This window comes from Prionailurus viverrinus, chromosome C1 (genome assembly GCF_022837055.1).
Source record: "Prionailurus viverrinus isolate Anna chromosome C1, UM_Priviv_1.0, whole genome shotgun sequence".
Lineage (NCBI taxonomy): Eukaryota > Metazoa > Chordata > Mammalia > Carnivora > Felidae > Prionailurus > Prionailurus viverrinus.
Genome location: NC_062568.1, coordinates 3664884 through 3686909, shown reverse-complemented (window position 1 = coordinate 3686909; position 22026 = coordinate 3664884). Strand labels below are relative to the sequence as shown.

At 39.3% G+C, this 22026-nt stretch overlaps 1 protein-coding gene across 3 annotated transcripts in view; it reads left to right on the top strand.

Moving 5' to 3' along the window:
• Positions 1-22026, top strand: part of CAB39 (calcium binding protein 39) — a 97241-nt gene that overhangs the window by 32371 nt on the left and 42844 nt on the right. For all 3 annotated transcript variants that reach the window (XR_007154496.1, XM_047869161.1, XM_047869162.1), the window contains exon 2: positions 4845-5000. Coding sequence is in view for 2 of the 3 variants with exons in the window: in XM_047869161.1 (XP_047725117.1) it covers positions 4887-5000 (114 nt within the window). In the remaining variant the exon portion in view is untranslated. The remainder of the gene's footprint in view (positions 1-4844; positions 5001-22026) is intronic.

The window sequence follows — 22026 nt, the reverse complement described above, 5'->3', positions numbered from 1 at the left end:
GTGAGGTCTCAGAGCCAGCTGTCTAAAAATGGGTTAAGTGTGCAGTACATTCCACACTTCTCACCACTGCTTGATTTACCTTAGCAGCCATGTGTGCAAGTCTTATTGTATGTGGGACTATTTGTCAATTTTCAGTTTTTGCATTTGACCACCAAGTTTATGAGTCAGATCTAACAGTATGTTAGTATAGAATCCCATTAACTCAGCTGTCTAGGAATGTGTTGTCATTCAGCAGCTTCTCATTATTGTCTTTAAACACATACACCCACATCCATACACACCAGAATGCTGTCTTCTGTAGAGCAGGTGCCCTTGATGCCTTTAGCTTGTGGCGTATTGTGAGTGCATAGTTGGTATTTAAATGAATGGATGTCCTAATCAGTGGCTTATGGACCATTTGACTCCTTTTTGGTATTTGTCAGTACACAGGTGAATAGAGTTAGCTACAGTTAGGAGGGTGTCCGCACAAGCCAAAACAGATTGCCTAAGAAGGGCAGTGCCCAGCAATGCTAACTCTAATTATGTTAGACTTTTATTTTCTAGGTGTTCTGTATGTTCTCCAGCACTTCCTTGGGGGTGGAACATTGTACTTTTCAGAGCATTCACATAGCAGAACAGTGATGTGCAGTTTTTGTTCTTTGTAAGAAATTAAGTGACCGTTTCTAGTATCATCTGGTCTCTGCTTGAAGAAGAGAGTAGACTCCCAGTACGAACGACCACAGACATGGAGCAAGTAATAAAAAGGAGAATGTACGACAGACTGTTAATACCTGTTGTCTCTATAGGCTTTGCAGGTGATTTTCACTGTCTGCCTTGTGTAGTGCTTCAGTGTTTGCATTTTGCTAATGAATAATGTAACCATTTCTTAAAAACTAGAAGTTTGACTCTCTGTGGCTGACATAGATGCAGAAGTAGATAGAAAGACTTTCATTATTCTGATCCCTAGCCGAACCCCACACCCCCAAGAATATATAGAATCTAGCTGAAGGCTATGCTTATGTGAACAACAGCACAGAAATTGTTTTTGGTTTTGTTTTTTTGTTGTTGTTGTTGTTATTTGTGTGTGTGTGTGTGTGTGTGTGTGTGTGTGTGAGAGAGAGAGAGAGAGAGAGAGAGAGAGAGAGAGAGAGAGAGATTTGTGGTCCCAACCATTGTGTGAACGAGATTTCCCAAAACATCCCCTAAAAGTGATATATTGGCCCCATTGACAACCACTGCCCTATGTGGAGAATCGTGAAGATCTACATTTGGTGTCTGTAGGATAGAGATTTAAAAGTAGAATTGACTGAAACTGTGAATTGATCACATATGGAAGAGTTAACAAGTGGAAAGAGTGGTATGATGACTGGGTTTTGTGATTGGGTGAACCATGGACTCATTCACTGTGAAGGGGAACTTAGAAACAGGACTTGGGGTGAGGTTTGAGTTGCCTGGAGGACATTTATAGAGAATAGTAGTTGGAAATGTAGTTCATTTGGTTGGAGCAGGAAATGGGTTTCAGGTTATTGAAACCATGGGTAGGTGAGATCAGAGAATACAGAGTAAGAACACAGCTGAGGGTGGAAACCCTGAAGGACATCAACATTGGAGTAGAGATGAGTCACTGAATTAAATGCAGAAAGAAAGAGCATTCAGAGAGAAAGGAAAACAACAACTAAGGGAGAGCAGTGTATAGAAGCTAAGGGGTATGCAGTGCTACATGTTCACATAGATTCCTTTCGTGCAGCTTTAACACTAAAGCAATTCCATAAATGTTAATTTTAATATGAAACTAGTATGTTTAATTATTTCCCACCCTACCCTTCCCCCAACCCCTCAAAATTTCAAGCTAAATTTCCCCTCCAAGCCTTCTTTATCTTTGGGATTCAAGCATATACCGCTGTTTGTTTACCATCAGGAGCAAGCTTATCTCCACTTTGAGATTTGTAGGTATGGGTTTCCACAGCCCTCTTTAGAATCCTAACAGTGGTCGGTTTTCTCCCAATCGCAATAATTTTGACTCAGTCCAAAGAATCCTGCTGAGGTGTATTATGAGCCAAAAACATACATACACATATGTATGTTTTTTTTTTTTTTTGAGGGACAGAGTAAATTTGTATTTGAAAGCTAAATGAATTTTTCACTTGTAATATATATTTTTGTCTATCTCTTTCATGATCTCCAGTTTTGTCCAAAACATAGTTTAGGCAGTTTTAAAACAGTATTAAGAAATACTTTGAACATACACAAAAGCTGAGTAACAATGAAAATCCATATATCCACCATCTAGATTTAAAAATTAAGATTCTTACCATATTTGCAAATGTGGCACTCGGGCTTAGTAGCAGTTGGCATCTTCTGGGAACAGAAAGGACCTCAGTGTGGCTGGACCTCTATGATAAAGGTCGGGATGCTGGGCCATGAGTTGGAGATGGGCAAAGCCTAGGAGGGCCATGGTAGGAATTTGTATTTTATTATAAGGGCCGTGAAGAGTTATCGAAGGGCCTTCACCAGTGGGCTCTTGTTACTGGTCCCTAAAACTCCCTCAGATATTTGTAATGAAATACTGCTGATGATAAAGGAGGAAGAAGGAAAACAGGAAAGATAGGTAGATTGTTATGGTGAAAGGTGTCTCTTAACCATGTTAATGCTTGTTTAACCATTGCTGCTTCCAGCCTGGTTATGTCCATACTCTTGGGATTGTCAGTTCCAAAACTCAGACATATGCCTGTGTGTTTCACATCCTTCAAGGATCTTGCTGAGGAGTGTCCACTTCTTGTTTTTAGTACAGGAAATACTAACTGTATTTCCTCAAAGCACAGTCTTACTAGTGTATATGTTCTGCAAAATCTTGGCTGCATAGTATACTAATTAAAAAAGGAATGATTGTGTCATGCTTCCTTTTTCCCTCACAGAAGCACTTTATATGTGTTATCTTCACCAGCTGTACTCTTTCTGCTATGACGAGTATTTGGTTTACGGTAGAACCTTTTAAAACCCCCTTTGCCCTGGAAAGTCACTTCTTCCACCATTGAGCCCAAGCTGAAAATATCTCTGTTGCATAGCACCGTAACACTTCCTGCAAAATACCATTAAACTCTTCCCACCCTCCACCCAACATGGACTTGTAGCATCGTTGCTATTATTTGCAGAGTACAAATAGGAAAGATTGCATTTTCAGAGGATTTACTGTGATTCTGAGTCCACTGTGTTCATGGAAAAGCATCTGCATTACTCCCTACCCCCTCAAACAACAAAAGGTTAAAGAGAAAATAATGGAAAAGAGTGACCACGATTTATGTACCATCTAGCCAGGTAATCAGATAATGTAACAGCCACTTGGGATAACTCACCTATAAAATCCAAACTTCTTATCATAGAAAAGATATTTAGAAAGGAATGTATTCATCTTTGGTTTTTGAAAACCTGTGTTTGAGGACATATCTCTTTTGTTAATGGAGGTGTGGTTTTAATGCGATCAAAGAAGGATTTACAATCTGGTGGGAAGTGAGCTATATAGGTGATATGTAGGTGTAAAGATTGGTCAGGACAGATCATATCAAAACATGTCAAGAATTAACATACATGTTCATGATTTAATTGTAGGCTTAACATTGACCTTCATTTGCATGCTGTTTCCCCCTATATGTTTATTTGTAAACAGGTCACTGTATCTCAAACCCTGGAGAAAAAAACATTTAAATACTTTATTCAAATAAAGTCTTAGGCAAAGCTCAAAAGAAGTGTTAATGATGCTGTGCAGTGGAGATATTTTATGTTCACATGTGGGAAAAAAAAGTTATCTTTTGGTATCTCCATGAGGTCGTTTAATGTCTGTGAATATAGCTTCTTTCCATTTAGTAAAAGAAATTGTAAGTTCTGACTGGTTCCCGAGTTACTTTCCATTGTTTGTCTTGTTAACTTTGTTTTTTCATGGTGACTTCTAGTGGATGTCCTCCTTTTACGTGATATAATATTGTGGTTTATGTGGTTGGAATGTTGTTTTCTGCTGCCCATAAAAAATTAAGAACTTCCAGAAGTTCATTACCCCAAGGGTTTTATCCAGTGAGTTCCTTCACAGGAGATAGTCCTATCCAGGCAGAAAGACTACATGATGAAACTGTCACATAAGGGACTTGAGGATCCGCTGGGAGATTTGCCCAAGGCTCTGTCCAAGATTCTCCAACTCAGAGACCCTGACTGACTGAAGAGAAGGTGGTGGGTGCCCCCGGGGTGCTTAGGAGGAAACAGCATGAACACAGGCCAGGGCATATCTGGAGGGACCTAGATAGTGAGCCTGTTGCTAGTGCTGTTTGGCTAAGCTCCTTACCTAGCTTTTTGCCTCAGTTTCCTCAACCGTAAGAGATCCCTGTTAATTAGAGGTACCGTGTGGTAATTAAGGACACTTTGGATTGAGATAGACCTGAGCTGGTTTTACTGCTTGGTACCTTGAGCCAGTTTCTTGACCTCATTAAAGTTCACCTGTAAATGGGAGTAATAATGTCCCTCGGGGAATTGTTTGAAAAGATCCCATAAGATGATGAATTAAAGTGCTTAGCGTGGGGCCTGGCAGTACGAGTTGCCCTGCTCACCAGCACCAGCATGTTCCTCCTCAAATGGGTGGTTAGGGGAGCAGGTGATAAAAAAGGTGTTTCGAGAGGTACGAAACATTCTGTAATTCTAAGATCTCTCTGCATTATCATTTTCTGTGTATATTTGTAGGTTTCCTCGTTCCTACTCACTTTGCAAGTCTTGTCGTAAAATGACTCTCTCAGACAGTGGGTTTCTTCCCAGATTAGGGTTTAGAAAGTATGTCTTCTGTTGACCTCACTTCTTCTCACTTGTGCCTTGTGCTGTGCCCCCAGGTGAAGCAGGCAGAGCGCAGCGAGGCATCTGTCGCTGCCGCCATGCCGTTCCCATTTGGGAAGTCTCACAAATCCCCAGCAGACATTGTGAAGAACCTGAAGGAGAGCATGGCTGTTCTGGAAAAGCAAGACATTTCTGACAAAAAAGCAGAAAAGGTATGCATTTGGTTTTATGTTATATTTTCAATCTTTTGATTAGGAGCAAATGTAAGACAGATTATGAAGTGATTTTAAAAGATCAGTAAATCCCAATTTGGGTTTATTTGGGGTTTTAAAATAGAGTCCTCAAATGGCATTTGCTGCTGCCTAAACACCACATACTTTCTTCCATACCGCCATCCAACAGATTGCTTTCTCACTTTTCTCTCAGTTTTTCATTTCAGGTTCTCAAATTTATTTAATTTGGTGGGGAGGGGTGTTCATTGTTGAAGTGGTTTATCTGATCAGTGTTTCCACCTGTGGTCTTCTTGGAGCAGCATCTCTCCCAGTTTCCTTTCTGTGTTCCTTGTATCCATGACAGTGTCTCCCTCTGTCCAGTCACCATAGTCCAAAACCTGGCTTTTATCCTGATCTGTCTCCTCCCCACCCCCCTTTTTTTTTATGTTTATTTATTTTTGAGAGAGAGAGAGACAGAGACAGAGCACGAGCCGGGGATGGGCAGAGAGAGAGGGAGACACAGAATCTGAAGCAGGATCCAGGCTCTGAGCTGTCAGCACAGAGTCCGATGTGGTACTTGAACTCACAGACCATGAGATCGTGACCTGAGCCGAAGTCAGATAAACCAACTGAGTCACCCAGGCACCCCTTCTCCTCCTTTAAAATGTCATCTTCGTGAAATACTGTGAATCCTACTTCCTAAGGGATTAGGAATTGATCCTGACTGCCATTCCCACTTGATGAAGATCCTCATGACCTCTCTTATGGACCTTAGCAGTAGCCTCCTTAATGCTCTTTGTAAAATATCTCCCCTGCTTTAAACCTTCAGTGCAGACTCCTCACATAGCACACAAGACCCTTCATGACCTGGTCTCTGCTTTTCTAGGCGATTTTCAACCCTTCTCCCCACTATTCTGTGAGCTCTAGCAATCTCAGCTTGCCTCTGTCCACTAGAGCAACTAAAGCAAATGATCAGCTATACCATTTTTAATGCCTTTGTCTTGTCCACCCCCTTGGATTTTCACCCCACCCCCCATTCATCTTTCAGAACCACCCCATACCTCTCTTTTTCCTAGATGGCTTCCCAGAATACTCCCTTTGCTTCCTCATGCTTGCCCCCTAAAACAGATCTCTACCTTTTGGTCACCTCCTTTGGAAATGCCAGCACTGCCTCCATCTTTGAACATGATTTTATTTGTGTTGTATTTTTTCTCTCTTATTAGAACATGAGCTCTTTGACTCCAGTGTTATTTCTGGCCCACCTATGCCCTCCACAGTACCTGTCTACCATGGGCTGGATACCTGCTGTCTCTTGAATGAGTATTTGACTGGAATGACCTCTTCCACCCTGTTGTTTATTTTAGGAGGTTGTTTCCTCTCTTGGGTTGAATAGTAGACTGCTTAACTACTACCATCTTTTTAAGATGTGGTTTACCTGTGTTCCTATAAAAAAACGAAGTTCACACCCATGGGATTAAGATTTGTTACAGGCTATTGAGTTAATCTATCTTTCTGTCATTGGAAGCAATCTAGGAGTGCCTGGGTGGCTCAGTCAGTTAAGCATCTGACTTGGGCTCAAGTCATGATCTCATGGTTCATGAGTTTGAGCCCTGCATCGGGCTCTGTGCTGTCAGTGCAGAGCCTGCTTCAGATCCTCAGTCTCCCTCTGTCTCTCTCAACCCTTGCCCCCACCCCCAAATAAATATTTAAAACCAAAGAAGCAATCTAAAATTAGTAAAATTTTTTTATAATTCAACTTTAGATCTTTCATGGAAATTCTAGACAGTTTCTTGCATTCCCATTGTAAGATAATAGATAAATGTTTATGATATGATAAAACTTTTTAAAAAATTCGGGTGTAACAGATGATAGCTAGATTTTCATGTTTGTGTTTGCATTCACTCTGATGTCATATGTTCCTTGGTTGAAGTTATAAAGTCTGGCCTTATACAGATGTATGGGTGGAAAAAGGAGGTGTGTTTTAATAGCCTTTCAGATAATTCTGAATATTTTTTGATAGCCACACCAAAATTCAACAATTGATAGTTCCTTGGGGCACCTGGGTGGCCTAGTTGGTTAAGCTTACGATTCTTGGTTTCATCTCAGATCATGATCTCACGGTTTCATGAGTTCAAGCCCCACCTCAGGCTCTGAACTGGCAGCACAGAGCCTGCTAGGGATTCTCTCTCTCCCTCTGTCTCTTCCCCTCCCCCACACGTGCTGTCTCTGTCTCTCTCAAAATAAATAAACAAAAATCTTTAATAAAAAAGGAAAAAAACCCAATTGCTAGCTCCTTGATTGTACTAGAATCTGAAAGTATATAAATAAACTTTTCATACTCCGCATTTTGAAAAGATTTTTTTTTTTTTTTTGAGAGAGGGCGCAAGTGAGCAAGGGGCAGAGAGAGAGAGGGAGAATTCCAGGAGAGAAAGAGAGAGGGGGGAGTGGGAGACAGAAGCAGGGCTCACCCTAAGCAGGGTTTGAGCTCACCGGAAGCAGGGCTCATGCTCACCCACTGTGGGACTCGAACTCAGGAACCGTGGGATCATGACCTAAGCCGAAGTCAGATGTTTGACTGAGCCACCCAGGCACCCTGAAAAGATCTTTTATCCATACATGATTTTGTAACATGCATTGATCATTTAGAAAGTGTTGGATCACTGATGTATACACATCTTCCAAATATTGACACATTATACAATTTCAAAAATTCACATTTTTAAGTATTACCACTAATCCCATCGGAAAAGTCTGGAAGTACTGGAAAGTGGTCAGACTTATGCATGTTGTATTCAGATTTCAGAATTCAAATTGGGCAGCAGATACTATAGGGTGTTTTCCTTAAAGTGACAAGCTCTCACTTCATTCATTTTTGAGAAAATGTCTGCCAAATATCTAAGCCTGAATGATTTGTCAGTTTTTCTTTCACGTTAAAATGATGTTCCATTAATTTTTTTTTTTTTATAATTTTTTTTTTTCAACGTTTATTTATTTTTGGGACAGAGAGAGACAGAGCATGAACGGGGGAGGGGCAGAGAGAGAGGGAGACACAGAATCGGAAACAGGCTCCAGGCTCTGAGCCATCAGCCCAGAGCCCGACGCGGGGCTCGAACTCACGGACCACGAGATCGTGACCTGGCTGAAGTCGGACGCTTAACCGACTGCGCCACCCAGGCGCCCCAATGATGTTCCATTAAAAAAGTGGCTTATTCAGCTTGTAGCTCTGTCATACAATTACTTTTCCTTAAAACAACCCATTTACTTTATTTATTTTTTTTTCCAACGTTTTTTATTTATTTTTGGGACAGAGAGAAACAGAGCATGAACGGGGGAGGGGCAGAGAGAGAGGGAGACACAGAATCGGAAACAGGCTCCAGGCTCCGAGCCATCAGCCCAGAGCCTGACGCGGGGCTTGAACTCACGGATCGCGAGATCGTGACCTGGCTGAAGTCGGACGCTTAACCGACTGCGCCACCCAGGCGCCCCATAACCCATTTACTTTAATAAGGGGCAGAAGGTGTTTTACGTATACTCCCTGTATTTATCACACCAAATGTTAAAAAGACGTGTACTCAAATATCAAAATTTAATAAAATGAATATTTTTTCTGCTTTCCCATGACATTCTTAAGCAAAATTTTAAACTGAGTACATGGTGATGAAGATGGCAATGATGGCCGGTGCAGTTTGTTGTCCCCGCCTTGACTCAGACTAGAGGGTCAGCACTGTCAGTGCAAATGGCAATTCAGCAGAAAAAGGCAAATGTGTTTGTATTGATTGAAAACAGCTCTGACCTCCTGGGTCTCTTGAAAGGGTCTCAAGGGTCCACAGGAGTCCATGCTTTGACATCTGTGGCAGTCGACTGAAGGGGTGTGGGTGTGTGGAGGGTGGCAGCAGGTAGGGGGAGTGTCCTAACTTAGATGGGCTATATGAGGAGGTGGCACTGGAGGTGAGTCCTGTAAGTTATAGAAAGCATGTTTAGTCTCCATTAGAATCCATATTATCTACTTGACTAAACCAGTGGTTGTCAACCAGGGGCAGTTTGCCTTCTGTGGGACATTTGGCAATGTCTAAAGACATTGTTGGTTTTAATCTGTGTTGGAGCACAGGCTGCTACTGGCATCTAGTTAGGAAAGGCCAAAGATGCTGCTAAACGTGGGACAGCCTCCCACAACAAGGAGTTACCTGGTCCCAAATATCCATAACACCAAGGTTGAGAGCTATTTCTTTAAACCTTAGCAAGAATAGACCTCCTGCTATTAGGATAAACGAAGCAAAGGAAAATAGTTGAATTTATGAAAAATTTCATTTCAGTGGAAAGGGACAACTCTGAAAGGCAACTTGTGGAAATTACTTTTTCTGAAATAGATTAAGAAGAGGGAGGAGAACCCTGCAATTTCCCAATTCACCTTGTTATCAACATTCAAAAGGTAGTAGCAACTGATGCAAATGGCAAAAAAGGGAACAGAGACCTGAAAATAAATGGAAAGGTGAAAATCTAACCACTAAATTAAAAACCGTGAAAAACAACTTTGACCTCATACTTAAGACTGAAAGCTTGAAGGTAGTCCCATAAAACCAGAGTGCTTGCTATGACTTATTTAGCCTTGTTCTGGAAATCCAGCCAGTGCATAAAGAAATGGTTTGGAAGGAAGGAAGGAAGGAAGGAAGGAAGGAAGGAAGGAAGGAAGGAAGGAAGGAAGGAAGGAAGAAATGGTTTAGAAATAAAAAATACAGCTATTGCAAATAAACAGGGAGAATTACATTATTGACATACTCATATATCTGTACAAAACACAAGCAAATCAGCGTAAAAATGAGTTTATTTACAAGGCAGCTAAATCCATAGAAAATTCATAGCTTCCCTAAATACCAATCAAAACTATCTAGAAATTGTAGTTTTTTTAAGCAAGTATTTCATTTACAATAACAACAACAACAACAACAACAAATAAGATGTTTGAGAATACTTTCATCAGGAAGGATGCAGAACCTGTTTGAAGAAAACTATAAAACCTTGTTCAGAGGCACCAAAGAATACCTGGTCCACTCTATCAGATGGAATATAGTTAAGATGTCGTTTCTTTTCAAATTAATGTTTAAGCTTAAAGTGATTTCATTCAAATCAGAGCAGGATCTTTTTGTAAGTTGACAAATAATTATTCTGAAGCTTTAGAAGAATAAATAAATGAGATACAAAGTTGTAGCCAGATTGAAGGAATATAAATTCTACTTTGTTTGGAAGCAAAACACCCACTTCACACATCGATTCACAGTCTTTCCAAGCATGGTTAATGAAATTTGGTCCTTCTGTCCTTGTTGTTCAGGCCAAAAGTCTTGTGTTATCCATGACTCCTTTCATACTTCCCAAATCCAATTCATGAGCAAATCCATTCACTTTGGTTGGGGGGATTTAAAACCAAGACTCTAACCATGTCTCTCCCATTTTGCTACACACTCTGGTGTGGTCTACCCTTGTCTCTGCTCTGAAATACCATAGTGTCCTTTGAACTGGTCTCTCTTGCCTCCCTACGGCCATATTGGTTCCTTCAAAACATGACTCAAATGGGACACCTGGGTGGCTCAGTTGGTCAAGTGTCCAACTCTTGATTTTGGCTCAGGTCATGATCCCAGGGTTGTGGGATTGAACCTTGCATCGGGCTCTGCACTGAGCATGGAGCCTGCTTAAGATTCTCTCTGCTCCCTTTCCCGTGGTTGCACACTCTCTCTCTCTCTCTCTCACTAAAAAATAAAAACAAAATTAAAAAAAAAAACAAAAAACCCATGAGTCAAACAATATTTCCCTTAGAGTAAAAGAGTCCTTACAAGGACCTGAACTAAGTTCTACAGACCAAATCTTTGCTTAGGCCTGTTTTTGTAAGGCTCGTGAGCTAAGAATGATTTTTACTGGGACGCCTGGGTGGCTCAGTCGGTTGGGTGTCCAGCTTCAGCTCGGGTCATGATCTCACGGTTCATGAGTTCGAGCCCTGCATTGGGCTCTGTGCCGACAGCTGGGAACCTGGAGCTTGCTTCAGATTCTGTGGTCTCCCTCTCTCTCTGCCCCTCCTCCATTCATATTCTGTCTCTCTCTCTTTCTCAAAAATAAACAAACATTAAAAAAAAAAATGGTCTTTACATTTTTAAAGGGTTGGTTTAAAAAGCAAATAAGAATATGCAACAGAGACCTTATGTGGCCTGCGAAGCTTAAAATATTTACTATCTGCCCTTCAGCAAAAAAATAAACAATGACCCTTGCCCTGGACAGTCAGACCCAGGGCTTCAATGGGCCTTTCTCCAAGTGCTCCCCCCACATTGACTTCCTTTCCTGATATACTTCAGTCATGCTTTTGCCTTTAGGCCTTTGCATTTGGCTGTTGCTTTTGCCTAGAATGTTCTTCCCCCAGCTCTCTGCTTGGCTTTACTCCCTTATCACCTTCAAATCTTTGCTCAAATGTCACTTTTCACCCAACCCCCTGTTTAAAATGCAGCTCTCCTCCCTGGCTTTCCTGTTCCCCTTGATCTTATTCTATTTTCCTTTGTAGCACTTAACATTTTTAATATACTAATGATGTTTGTTTACTTTTTCTTCCTCCTGTTAGAATATAAACCTTCCAAAGACAGCTCAATAACTATTTGGATTTATTGAAAATGGAATACAAAGCAGAGTTAACTTGAAATACTGTCACCTTATGACTCTTCTGAACTCTTAATTCCTTAAAACAGGTATTACTGAGAGTATGTAACAATTTGTATTTTGAGTTTGTGACCAATAAGAGGGTATAATAGCCAGGTATCTTACAGATTTTATGATGGTGGCCAAGGATCACATTCCCTTTAAAGCTACCACACACAGAAGTAGTGAGATAAATGACCCTTCTTGGGAGATCTACCCTGTTGGGCCTAGTATCTTCCACATAGGTTTATGTTCATTAATTAGTTCAGGATACTCAAAGGACATTTTTAGTGATTGGATGAATAATTATACCTAGTACATGATTAGTGGATCCACTCTAAGCTTCTAGGCAGGGTTCTAGTGATCTGTTGTAAGATACTGTCCTCAACTCTAAACTGTTTGACATTTATTGTTATTGATTTATATGAAGAGAATTAAAGGGATTATTAGCAGAGTCTGTGAATTACAAATATTGTAGAAGGATAGTAAACTCTATAGGTAACTGAATCAGGCACCAGAGGGCTAGCTGTTAGGGTTGGTAGGGTAAGGCTTGAAGGAAGGGCATGATCCTAAGTGATAAAATGCAGTACAGATCAAAGTATAGCTTTGTACTAGAATCTTAAAAAACAACAACAACAATACAACAGACTGGATTCCAAAGGAGAAAATAAAATATTTGATTAAGCCAAAAAAAGGCAGAAAAAGAGGAAAAGATTAAAGAACAGATGGGACAAATGGAAAACAAACAGTAAGTTGATAGACTCAGATGTACCATATCAATAATCACATTAAATATAAATGGGCTGAATAACCTAGTTAAAAGGCAGAGATAGTCAGATTGAATGAAAAAGCCCTAACTTTATGTGCCTATGTGAAATGAACTTTAAAGATAATGACACATTTAGATTACAAAGATGGAAAAAGATATACCATGCTAATACTTGTGAAAAGAAAGCTGGAGTGCCTCTATTAATATCAGACACAAGTAGATTTTAGAGCAATGAATATCACCAGGGATAAAATCATTTCGTGATAAAATAGAGTTCAACTAATCCAAGGGACATAACAATCCTAAATATTTATGCACATGGTAACAGAGCCTTAAAGCAAAATAAAACAAAGCAAAAACTGATAAAACTGCAAGATGAAACTGTCAAATCCACAATTATAATTGGAGATTTTAGTGCCCCAATCTCAGTAATTGATAGAACAAAGCAGAAAATCAGCAAGGATCTTCTAGTAGACCATAATGATACTGTCAACCAATTTGACCTAATTGATATTTATAGAACACTGTATCCAACAACAGCAGAACACTCCTACACCCTTTTGACATATGACACATTTTTAGTAAATGTAGACTATATTTTGGGCCTTAAAAGAAGGTCCAATGCTTTAAAAAGATAAATTTATATAACATATGTTCTGTGACTACAATAGAATTAAATTAGACATCGATAACAGAGCCTGGGAAAAATTCCAAAATATTTGGAAACTAAACATCATACTTATGAATAATGCATGGATCAGAGAAATTAGAAAATTATTTGAGTGAAATAAAAATAACACAACATCTGAATCAGTGTGATGTTGCTAAAGCATTACTTGGGGAAATTTTATAGCACTAAGTGCAAATACTAGAAGAGAAGAAAAGTCTTAGTGTTTACCTTAAGAAACTAGAAAAAGAAAAGCAAATTAAACATCAAGAAATAAAGATCAAAGCAGAAATCTGTCAAATAAAAATCAGGAAAACCAAAACAAAACAATCAGAACCAAAACTGGTTCTTTGAGATGAATAAAATTTATAAACTCTAACTAGGACTGATGAGGAGAAAAGAGAAATGACCAGTATGTGGAACAAAAGAGTTGACATCACTACAGATTCTACAGATATTAAAAGGGTAATAAAAGGATATTGTGAGTTGAGCATCGTTATACCAATAAATTTGACAACTAGATGAAATGGGCAAATTTTTTGAAAGACACAGCGTCCTGAAACTCACTCAAGAAAAAAGTGCGTAACTTTAGTAGCCGTATATCCATTAAAATAATTCAAAATTTAGTTAACAGTTTTCTCACAAAGAAAAATCTAGGCACAGATGGTTTCACTAACGATCTCTACCAAACATTTAAAGAGGAAATGACACAATTTCTGCCCAAACTTTTTTAGAAAAGTTAAGAAGAAATAGTTCTTAACTCATTCTGTGAGGCCAGGATTATCCTGATACCAAAGCCAAAGACATTACAAGAAAACTATAGACTAATATCCCTTATGAACATAGATGCATAAATTATAAACTAAATTTTAGCAAATTGAATCTAATAGTAGGACAGTGCATCATGACCAGGTGATGTATTATTTCCAGAACCCATGGCTGGTTTAACATTCAAAAACCAATCAGTGTAATTCATTGTATTGACAAACTCATGTCAGTACATGAAAAGAAAGAAAAAGAAGAAGAGGGAAAAACAAAACCAGCCTCTGATCCTGATAAAACTCTCAGCGAATTAGGAATAGAAATTCCACAGTCTACAAAGGGCATCCACAAAAACCCTCCAGCTAGCACTACATATAATGGTGAAAGGCTGAATCATGTATGTCTAAGATCAAAAATAAGAAAGGAGTAAAAAAAGAAAACAGGATGGCTGTTTAGTTTCTGTTAAATAAAAGTACCACTTCTGTTTAACTTTGTGCTTGGAGTTTTTAGCCTATAAGTCAGGTAAGAAAAAAATAAAAAGCATGGAAAGGAAGAAGTAAAACTGTCTTTATGTATGGATGACACAACCTAGAAAAGCTGAAGGAATTTACAAAAATGCTAGTAGAACTAATACGTAAGTTCAGCAAGGTTACAGGTTACAAAATCAAAATGAAAAAAAAATCATTTGGAGTAGTATCAAAAATATGAAACACTAGGGATAATCTTACAAATCAAATGAAAGATCTGTGCATTTGAAAACTACAACATATTGCTAAGAGTTGAAAGACCTAAATAAGTGAGAGATATATACCTTGTTAATGGGTTGGAAGCCTCAGTATTGTTAAAATGTCAGTTCTTCCCAAATTGATTTATAGATTCATTGCAATCCTAACAGGCTTTTTATAGAAATTGACAGACTGGTTCTAAAATTTGTGTGGAAAGCAAAGGACTTCGAATAATCAAAACAAGTTGGAACAAAAACAAAGTTGGAAGGTTCACACCATCTAATACCAATAATTCTAAAGGTACAATAATCAAAATAGTGTAGCATCAAAATAGACAAATAGGACAGGGAAGCAGAACAGGATCTAGAAATAAATCTACACATATATGGAAAGTTTTTGACAAAGGAGCAAATGCAATTCAATGGAGAAAGGGTTGTTGTTTCAACAATTGGTACTGAAACAATTTGATAGCCACATATGCAAAAAAATGTTGAACCCATAACCTATGCCATATACAAAAATTAACTCAAGATGGATCACACAACTAAATGTAAAACCTAAAACCGTAAAGCTTCTAAAAGAAAACAAAATCTTTGTGACCTTGAGCTAGGCACAGCATTCTTAGATATGACACCAAAAGCATACTCTATTAAGAGAAAAAATAAATTGAAATTCATCAACATGAAAACTTTTTGCTCTTCAAAGGACACTGTTAAAAGACTGAAAAGACAAGCCACAGAATGTTGGAAGATCTTTGCAAAGCATATATCTGATGAAAGATTGCATCCAGAATATGTAAAGAACTCTGAAAACTTAACAATATGGAAACAAACAATCCAGTAAAAACCAGGCAAGAAATCTGAATATACACTTCATCAAAGAAAATATACAGATTTCAGATAAGCACTTGAAAAGATGTTTATCATTAGGGAATCGCAAAGTAAAACCATGAGAAGATGCCACTACACACCTATTAAAATGGCAAAACTTGAAAACTTGGGCTATAGCAAATGTAGATTATTATGTAGAACATCTGGAAGTGGTGAGAATGTAAGATGATAAACCACTTCTGAAAGCAGTTTGACGGTTTCTTAAAAAGCTAAACTTACATCTAGCCATCCCATTCGTAGGTATTTACGCAAGAGAACAAGAAATCTACGTCCACACAAAGACTTGTGTATAACTGTTCATAGCGATGTTATCTGTAATAGTCTAAAATAGGAAACAGCCTAGGTGTGTAAATAAACCAGTTGTGGTGCTTCCGTACAATGGAATACTACTCAGCAACAAAAAAGAAGGAACTGTTGCTGTACACAACCACATGAACAAATCTCAAAATAATGAGGTCGAGTGAAAGAAACCAGACTATAAAGAGTACATAATGTATGCTTCTATTTATACAATACTCTATGGATAGCCATAATGACAGAAAGCAGATCAGTGGTTGCTTTGGGATTGGCAGGGATGTGGAGGGTTAGAGTGAGGTTGGCAAGGTATGGGACTACAGAGGAATCTTAGTGGTGATGGATATGTTTACTGTCTTGATGGTTTCATGGGTGTATACGTAAGTCCAAACTTACCAAATTGTACACTTTAAGTCTTTGTGGTTTGTTGTATGTCAGTTATAAGTCAGTAAAGAGTAAGAAAAGACTATCCATGGACCAACTGAGATAGAGTTGGCTTACAAACCACATATGTTTGCCCTGAGGATAGATCATGTCATAGAATACCCAGAAAGACTGTTGAAAGCCTAGGTGGCAATAATAGAAATACACTGTTTAAATTCAAAGTGATCATCTGCTCTAAGTAGACAAATCCTTACTTGAAAATGCAGAGAAACTAAAATGTGTTGAGAGAGGAGTGACCAGCTGACACAGAAATTGAGAACTCTGCCATGAGGAATAATCGAATGAACTGGATATGTGAAGTAGAGAAAGAATAAAATGTGGGCCCTAGGCTCTTAGTAAAATGTTTTTAAGGGAATATCTCGTATGAGGAAAGGGAAGGTTCTAGATGGTCGCAGGAGATAGAACAAAGACCTCTAAGTGGAAGTAAAACAGGGAGTCCAATTTCATCTTGCTGTGAGGAAAAATAATAGGTGGAAATTGTCTTCCTTATGAGATAGCAGATTTCTGTCTCCTAAGGAATGGGAAAGGGTATGTATTTGGTGTGGGCTAAGAGCCCACTTAGTTCTTGTAAAAGGAATACAGGCTTTCATGGTTGACACATCCTCACGTGCATACAGCACTGTATTTTGCAACGTGCCTTCGTAGAGAATAGGCATCCATCTTATTTCGAGGTAGAGCAGTTTCCTGTTGTTATTCTCTGATCCACATGAAGAAAGCTATTGTTTCTAATATAACCCATTGTATTGGAGTCAGAGATGGAATTCACTCCCAGTTCTGCCAAACCCATTGTGAAACTACGCCTGTTTCTGATTTACTCATTACATCCAAGTGCATTTTCTCATTCATTTCTTGTGATCTTGTGGGCAAAATGATAAATACAACATTTGAGTGCTTATTCCCCTATTTGTAACGTGTTGGTGTTTTTACTTGTTTTATATTGTACACAGTTGCCATATTATGAATTGTGTATAATACAAATAGATTAATCCCTTAGGACCGGTGTCCCACCTTTTTAAAAGAATTTAAAAACTACTCTACTTATACCTTTAGAAAAAAACGGTTTATCTTACCATCCTTATTTTTAGGTAACTAGGGCATGGGGGTGGAGTGGGATGGAGTGGAATTTTTTCTTTCATTGCTAACAGCCACATAAATCTGTGTATGTAATGACTATTTACATACTCTTTGCCCACGGCATGCTATATAAAGAAGGTATGACTGCCTTGTTCAGCTTATACTTGGGTCCCTTCATCGCTGTGAATGTGTGTGTTCACAGTGTTGAATAGCTATATTCACTCATTTCATGAGAGGAATAAGTTTGCTCTATGTTGGCATATTTAAGAGGGGCAGAGGGAGTAGCCTTTCCTAGCATGGCCATTTAATAGTGACTCATGGTTACTAAACTTGTTTAGAGTAATCTTTGACACCAGAAGGTTATTAATAGGTTATTCTTAGCCCATGATCTTTCCGCTTAGAAGACTCAGACATTTTCTTTAGTAGAGAGGTGCACGTGTGTGTGTGTTTATAGGAGTTTTTTTTTTTAATTAACACAAGAATTACTGTGAAAATAGAATTGCTTTTATCAATGGCATCAACATGTTTCAGTTTACTTTTAGATTTCATCTCATCCTTTATCTTAATTTACTTTGCTTTAAGAACTTACTTTTTTTCAATGAGGTCATTTAATCCCTTTTTGAGAATGAATTGATATTTAAGGTATTAAGTATAGATTGCTACGTGTTTAGAAGACTCTGGTTTGCTAAATGATTTTTTTTTTTTTGGCTAAAATGGGTATAAAGAAATGCAAAAATATAAAAATATAAGACAAAATAATAAATTATTTAAGCCTCCCTCCCCAGTCCCCCAAAACTCTGGGCTCTTTTGAGACCTTTCTCAATAAAAGCTAGTCACATGTAAATTATAATAAACTCGATTATATAAACTAATGGTGAACAGAAGCATGGGAAATTCTGCTTAATAGATCATTTCAAAATTGTTTCTAAAAAAGAATGCTTTATAAACAATGATTCCCATCTGAATTATGTTTCCTTATGCCAAGTTTCATGTGCACAGTGGTTGGAAGGACAGTCTCTGGCAAAAGATGACTTCATTACCTCCATTGTCATCTTCTGCAAAAGATGATTCCCAACTTGATTGAATTTTAGACATTTTAGTGCCCTCATATATGTGGGCAGATAGATGGGCACATGGATCAAATTTTATCCCCATTCTTAAGGAGTTTATAATCTACTAGATGAAATAGGTATATAAATATTATAGTATACAGAGGCTTGGAGGTAGGAATGAAGTTCTGTGGGAACCAAGGGGATAAAGCAGTTATGGCCTCTGTCAGGGAGAGGTACATGTAGAAAGTTAGGTTTGAAGTAGTAGTTGAATTGGATTTTAGGGCGTTGCCAGGCAAAGTGTGAGAGGGAATGGAATGTCCAGAGCATGGTGACAAGTTCAGGGTGACCGGATAGGGGTGACTGGATAGAGGATTGTGGTGGGAAGTGAGGCTACAGATGTAGGTTGTGGTGGATTGAAAAAGGCCTTTTGTACAACCTAAAGATACACCGAGGGAGCTGGAGAAATCTTTGTTGTCGTTGTTTTGCTCTGTTTTAAATTTATTTTTAAATAATTATTAATTTACGGAAGTTGCAAAAACGTATACGGGGTGATGCCATGTGCCTTTCCTCCAGTGTCCCCCAGTGGTAACATGGCACATGACTGTGTCCAATATCAGGACCAGGAAATTGACATTGGTGGGGTCCACAGGCCTAGTTCACATCTCACCAATTTTGTCTGTGTAGCTATGTGGTTATTTTGTAACCACCACCACAATCGAGACACAGAACTGTTCCATCACCGCAGTGCCCCCCCCCCCTTGCTACCCCTTTATAGCCACACCCATCTCCTCTCCCCCTTTCCCTAACCCTTGCTGGCAGCCACAAATCTGTGATCTTGTTATTTCAAGAATATTTTATAAATAGAATCATGCAGTGTATAACCTTTTGAGACTGGCTTTTTTCCATTCAGCTTAATTCCCACGAGATCAATGCAGGTAGTTTTGAGTAGTGATAATTCCTCCGGATTGTTGAGTTTCAGTCCATTCTGTGGATATACCCCAGTGTGTTTAGTCATTCACCCATTGAGGGACATCTAGACTGTTTCCAGTCTTTGGCTGTTACAGGTAAAGCTGTGAACATTTTTGTACGGGTTTTGTGTGAACATAGGTTTTCATTCCTCTGGGATGAATGCCCAAGAGTACAAGAGTCATAAGGTAACCGTTACGTTTGGTTTTGCAAGAATCCGCCAAACTCTTTTCCAGAGTTGCCGTACCACTTCCCATTCCCACCAGCTGCGTTTCAGTCAGAGATGGGGCGAGATGGGAAGTGTGTTGGAGAAGATGGACGTGATGGCAGAAGATGGCACTTCGTAAGAGTACTCCGGTGAGAGGGAACATGAAAGGATAAGGAGGATTGAGATAGGAGACTAGATTTCTGAGGGAGAATTGAGAGGATGTGATGCTTGTCTGTAGCCAACTCTAGGGTCATGTACCCTTTGGCCTGTTTTCTACCCACCAGATATTTTCCAGAGCATGAGTCAATAACTGCAGCCCAGGATGGCCCCTTACCTGGTTTAATAAATAAAGTAGTATTATTAAACACATGCCCATCCATTGACACGGTCTGTGGCTGCTTTCCTGCTGCAGTGGCAGAGTTGAGTAGTTGTGACAGAGACTATATGACCCACAAAAAGCTTGCTACCTGCTTATCTAGAGGAACTTGATACTTCTAATGAGACAGATTATAGCAGGGAGTTTTAGCGTGGTTAGAAGTGGAGGCAGGTGAAAATGTGTGTTTTGTGTGTGTGTTTGCTTTTAAGCCTGACGTTCCAAGGGTGTGTGCTCGAGATGGAGAAGCAGGCCCTGGTGTCAGGCGCTCCTCCCTTTGTACATTTTTTTAGTTTTCCTTTATCCTCATTTGTATATTGGGATTCTACATAAGATTTTTATTTTGAAAAAATGATTATGGACAGAGTAGAGAACAGAATATCAGTGGCCCCAAAAGGACTTAAAAGCCACTTATTTGGAGGATTGCTGATGTCTCTTTCAACACTTAAGGTGCTCTGATTGCATACTGCAGCATCACTCAAACTTAACAGTTCATTTCATGATTGATTTTCGCTGAGAGAATTGGTCCCTCTCCTCCTGACTGACTGGTTTAAGAAATGTTGCCTTGGGGTGCCTGGCTGGCTCAGTCAGTGGAACATGCGACTCTTGGTCTCAGGGCTGTAAGTTTGAGCTCCACATTGGGCGTAAAGTTTACTTAAAAATAAAATCTTTAGAAAGAGAGAGAGAGAGAGAACGGAAGAGAAGACGAAAGAGAGAAAGAAAGAAAGAAAAGAAAAGGAAAGAAAAAGAAATGTTGCCTTTATATTCCTGGCTCACAACCTTAGTCATCAGATTCTTTCTCCTTACTTTAGCATCTGTCTGCCACAGTCCTGTTCATTTGAAATCATTTGGGGGGGCAAGAGGAGGCTGACATCGGCACCTTCTGTTTTCTCTTTTCTGAAACACTCTGTGGGTAACATGGGGGTGCACGTGTCTGAGAGAGCTGTGCTCCTTTCGTTATGTCTAATAGTTGTGATTGATTTCTGTATGTGTATCTTTATCTTTAGGAGCTTTATCCTCCTAATTCCACTACTACATGAAATAACTAGTGTTGACATGGTGGGATATCCTTCTAGATTCTCATTCTTGTTCTAGTGTCCTCCCTCTCACTCTGTCTCTGGGGCAAATAAGTAAATGAATGTGGGATCATACTGTTCTGTAACCCGGTTTATGTTTTCATTTTAATGTTAACATCTTTGCATGTCAGTAGAGATCTACTTATTTTTAAAGCTTGGTCTTCTGTTTTATGGGTACATTATAATTTAACCAGGTCAGTGGGATAACTTTTCTAATTCTTTGCTATTGTAAATCACACTGCTTATACTTACATCTTTGCGTAATTCTCTATTTCCCTTGCATAGATTCCTAGAGGTGTAATGTGGGATTCATAGAGGTTGCACCTTTTAAAACTTTCTGCTACATTTTGCCAAATTGCCATCTAGTGTGTTGTTTCATTTTATTTCCCCCCCCCCCCCCCCCCCAGTGTATCTTTTAGAAGTCTTTGCCTCTGGTAGGAGGGAAAACATATTGGACCATTTTAACTTAATTATCGTTATGAAGTAAAATATCTTTTTTTAAAGGGTTTTTTACCTTTTAATTTTACAATCAGGCATATCTGTACTTTAAACATACTACTTTAGCTGTGTTTATTTTTCAGTGTGCTTTGTATCTTAACATTAGGCTTACCTAGTAACAGTATTAAAAACTGGGGGTAAGACAGCGGGCAGACCCAGTCTTACACCCCACCAGATACAACCCTGTGCCTGCACCTGTGAGTAGCTACCTTGTCACCTCGCATTCCTACTGTGAGGCCACTTTGAGATCTACTGAGTATTTGGGCCTGGGTCCAGACGAGGAGGGTGAAAAGAGGGACATGAGCACTTTAGGGACATGGTCTGCAAGCACTCATGAGTGAATGAGTCTCTCCTCTTCTAAAATGGTATTTTTGGGGCACCTGGGTGGCGCAGTCGGTTAAGCATCCGACTTCAGCCAGGTCACGATCTCGCGGTCCGTGAGTTCGAGCCCTGCGTCAGGCTCTGGGCTGATGGCTCGGAGCCTGGAGCCTGTTTCCGATTCTGTGTCTCCCTCTCTCTCTGCCCCTCCCCCGTTCATGCTCTGTCTCTCTCTGTC